Raw genomic sequence first — 3,187 nt, 5'->3', positions numbered from 1 at the left:
GTTGTTCTTTGCTACCTATCTGCTGAATGAGGATGCGAAATATTGGTGGACATGTATGCAACAACAGATGGAGACTCGAGAGGAGCCGGCGACATGGGCCAACTTCAGGTCTTGTTTCCTGGAGAAATATTTTCCAGATACAGCTAGACAGGACAGGGAGGCAGAGTTCCTTGCACTGTAGCAAAGGGATATGTCAATGTAGGAGTATGTCAACAAGTTTGAGCATCTGGCGAGGAATGGAGGTGCTTGAAGTTTGAGCGAGGACTCAAACATGAGTTGAAGAAGGTGGTAACGCCTTTGAGAGAGAGAAAATTCTCAGTCTTGGTGGAACAGGCCAAGAGTGCTGAGCACCTAGAGAAGGGCCCTGGTCCTATTGTGAGCCGACATCAGAAAAATGTCGCGGAGGCTAGGCAGATGAAAAAGCCGTACAGCCGACCACAGACATCTCAGGGTTCCACTTGCTACCAGTGTGGCGGACCCCACCTGAAGAGGAATTGTCCATAGCTGGCAGGCGAAGTAAGAGGGTCAGGCGGCCATCGGAAGTGCTTTATATGCGACAAACCAGGACATTTTGCCAACAATTTCCCACAAAAGAAGGGTCCTGGCGCGAAGAAACCAGCAGCATCGCCAGCAGAGCGAGTTAGAGCAGCTGGCAGAGTCTTTGCCTTGACCACCACCGAGGCTACACAATCGAGTAACCTTATCCTTGAACCTTGTGTGTTGTTTGGTAAAGTAGTATTGGTGTTGTTTGATTCCGGGGCAACACATTCCTTTATTTCTAATGCGTGTGTGGGGCGATTGAATTTGGTGAAACACGATTTGGGGTGTGAGTTGCTTGTTTCAACTCCCTCCTCAGGTCAACTGGCTACCAGTTCAATCTACGTTGGGTGTTCAATGGAAGTGGCAGGTCACAGATTCAAGGTGAACTTGGTGTGCTTGCCTTTGGAGGAACTGGATGTAATCTTGGGGATGGACTGGCTGTCTAACAATCACATCATAAATGATTGTGGACGGTGCATTTTGGTATTCCCAGAACATGAAGGATTGAAGCTAATCTCGGCTCAGAGGGCGATAAATGAAGTAGAAGCTGGAGCCACCTATTTTATGATAGTGGCTCATGCAAAGAAGAATAGCACCGCCGAGAAGATCAGTGTGATTCCAGTAGTGGAAGAGTATGCGGATGTGTTTCCAAATGAAATACCAGAGTTGCCACCGAGCAGGGATGTAGATTTCACCATCGATCTTATCCCTGGAGCTGGCCCAGTATCCATGACGCCTTATAAGATGGCACCCGAAGAGTTGGCTGAGTTGAAGAAGAAAATAGAAGATTTGCTTGAGAAGAAGTTCATCCGGCCGAGTGCATCACCTTGGGGGGCACCGGTACTCTTAGTAAAGAAAAAAGACGGCAGTTCGAGGTTGTGTGTGGATTACCGTTAGTTGAATAAGCTGACCATAAAGAATAAGTATCCACTGCCGAGGATAGATGATCTGTTGGATCAGCTGAGGGGAGCCGCAATGTTCTCTAAGATTGACTTGAGGTCTGAATATCATCAGATCTTAGTCAAATCGGAGGATGTGCAGAAGACGGCGTTTAGGTCACGATACGGCCATTACGAGTATGTGGTGATGCCGTTCGGAGTGACAAATGCTCCTGCCATTTTCATGGACTACATGAACAGAATATTCTGACTGTACCTGGATCAGTTTGTTGTCGTGTTCATTGATGACATACTAATATACTCTGAAAGTCTAGATGTACATGTAGATCATATGAGAGTGGTGCTGGGAATTCTCAGAGAGCATAAACTGTATGGGAAGTTGTCGAAGTGTGAATTTTGGCTGGATGAGGTACAGTTCTTTGGCCATGTAATCTCAGCCCAAGGCATAGCGATGAACCCAACGAAGATTGAGACAATGGTGAAGTGGGAGAGACCGCAGACAGTTATTGAGGTGAGGAGCTTCTTGGGTCTGGCGGGTTATTACAGGCGGTTTGTGGAAGGGTTCTCCAAGATGGTGAGTCCATTGACTCAACTCACTAGAAAGGACCAGCCTTTCTCTTGGACAAACTAGTGTGAGGTCTGTTTTGAGGATATGAAGAAGAGATTGACCACTGCACCAATATTAGCTATTCCTGACACCACTAAGACGTTTGAGGTGTACTGTGATGCTTCGTACCAGGGTCTAGGTTGTGTGTTGATGTAGGAGAAATGGCCTATTGCATACGCATCTTGTCAACTGAAGGTACATGAGAAAAACTATCTTACACACAACTTAGAATTGGCGGTGGTGGTTTTTGCTCTCAAAACATGGAGGCACTACTTGTATGGGGCACAATTTCAGGTATTTAGTGATCATAAGAGTTTAAAATACTTGTTTGATAAGAAGGAATTGAATATGAGGCAGAGGCGCTGGATGGAATACTTGAAGGATTACGACTTTGAGTTGTTATACCACCCTGGTAAGGCTAATGTCGTAGCCGACGCTCTGAGCAGGAAGAAAGCTCATGTGTCGGCTGTGATGATTAAGGAGTTGGAGCTGATTGAGAAGCTGCAAGATATGAATCTGGGATTGGATATGGAGGCAGGTCACAAACGGTGCAGCATGTTGAGGATCACTAATGAGTTGCTAGATGAGGTTCGGGTGGAACAGGGTAAGGATTAGGAATTGCAACATATTATTAGTGAGTTGGGCACAGAGAAGAGAAAAGACTTCAGGATGGGCAGAGATGGTATCCTGCGTTTCAGAGATAGGGTATGTGTACCCAGCAGTCGGATATTGAGGAAGATGCTCTTGGATGAAGGGCACAAGAGTCGTCTTAGCATACATCCAAGTATGACTAAGATGTATAAGGACTTGAAGGCGACTTTCTAGTGGACTAGCATGAAAACTGATGTGGCAGATTATGTAGCATCTTGCTTAGTGTGTCAAAAAGCGAAGATCGAGCATCAGAGGCCAGGTGGTACGTTGGAGCCTCTTGAGATTCCTCAATGGAAATGGGACAGTATTTCCATGGATTTTGTTACGCGTCTACCAAGGTCAGTGAGGGGACATGATTCCATATGGGTAATAATGGATAGATTGACGAAGTGCGCACACTTTTTGCCCATTAATTAGAAGATGTCTCTATATAAATTGGCAGAGTTGTATGTCAGGAAAATAGTCAGATTACATGGTGTGCCTGCGATTA

The 3,187-nt window shown here is 45.8% G+C and overlaps 1 protein-coding gene across 1 annotated transcript; it reads left to right on the top strand.

Moving 5' to 3' along the window:
• The first annotated feature begins 236 nt into the window (after positions 1–236).
• LOC114170295 (uncharacterized) lies at positions 237–2,661 on the top strand. Its single transcript, XM_085665873.1, has 5 exons — positions 237–242; positions 334–451; positions 566–1,380; positions 1,705–2,013; positions 2,203–2,661. The coding sequence occupies exons 1-5, from the start codon at positions 237–239 to the stop codon at positions 2,659–2,661; spliced, it is 1,707 nt and encodes a 568-aa protein (XP_085521999.1).
• The last annotated feature ends 526 nt before the right edge of the window (positions 2,662–3,187 follow it).

Source organism: Vigna unguiculata, chromosome 8 (genome assembly GCF_037176805.1).
Source record: "Vigna unguiculata cultivar grain cowpea cultivar isolate G323 ecotype 2 chromosome 8, ASM3717680v1, whole genome shotgun sequence".
NCBI lineage: Eukaryota > Viridiplantae > Streptophyta > Magnoliopsida > Fabales > Fabaceae > Vigna > Vigna unguiculata.
This window is presented reverse-complemented; position numbering and strand designations above follow the sequence as displayed.

Coding starts and splice junctions, on each gene's coding strand:
- LOC114170295 (XM_085665873.1), top strand. Junction 452..565: donor CCGACCACAGACATCTCAGG/GTTCCACTTGCT, acceptor GCGACAAACCAG/GACATTTTGCCAACAATTTC. Junction 2,014..2,202: donor TGGAAGGGTTCTCCAAGATG/GTGAGTCCATTG, acceptor GTGTTGATGTAG/GAGAAATGGCCTATTGCATA.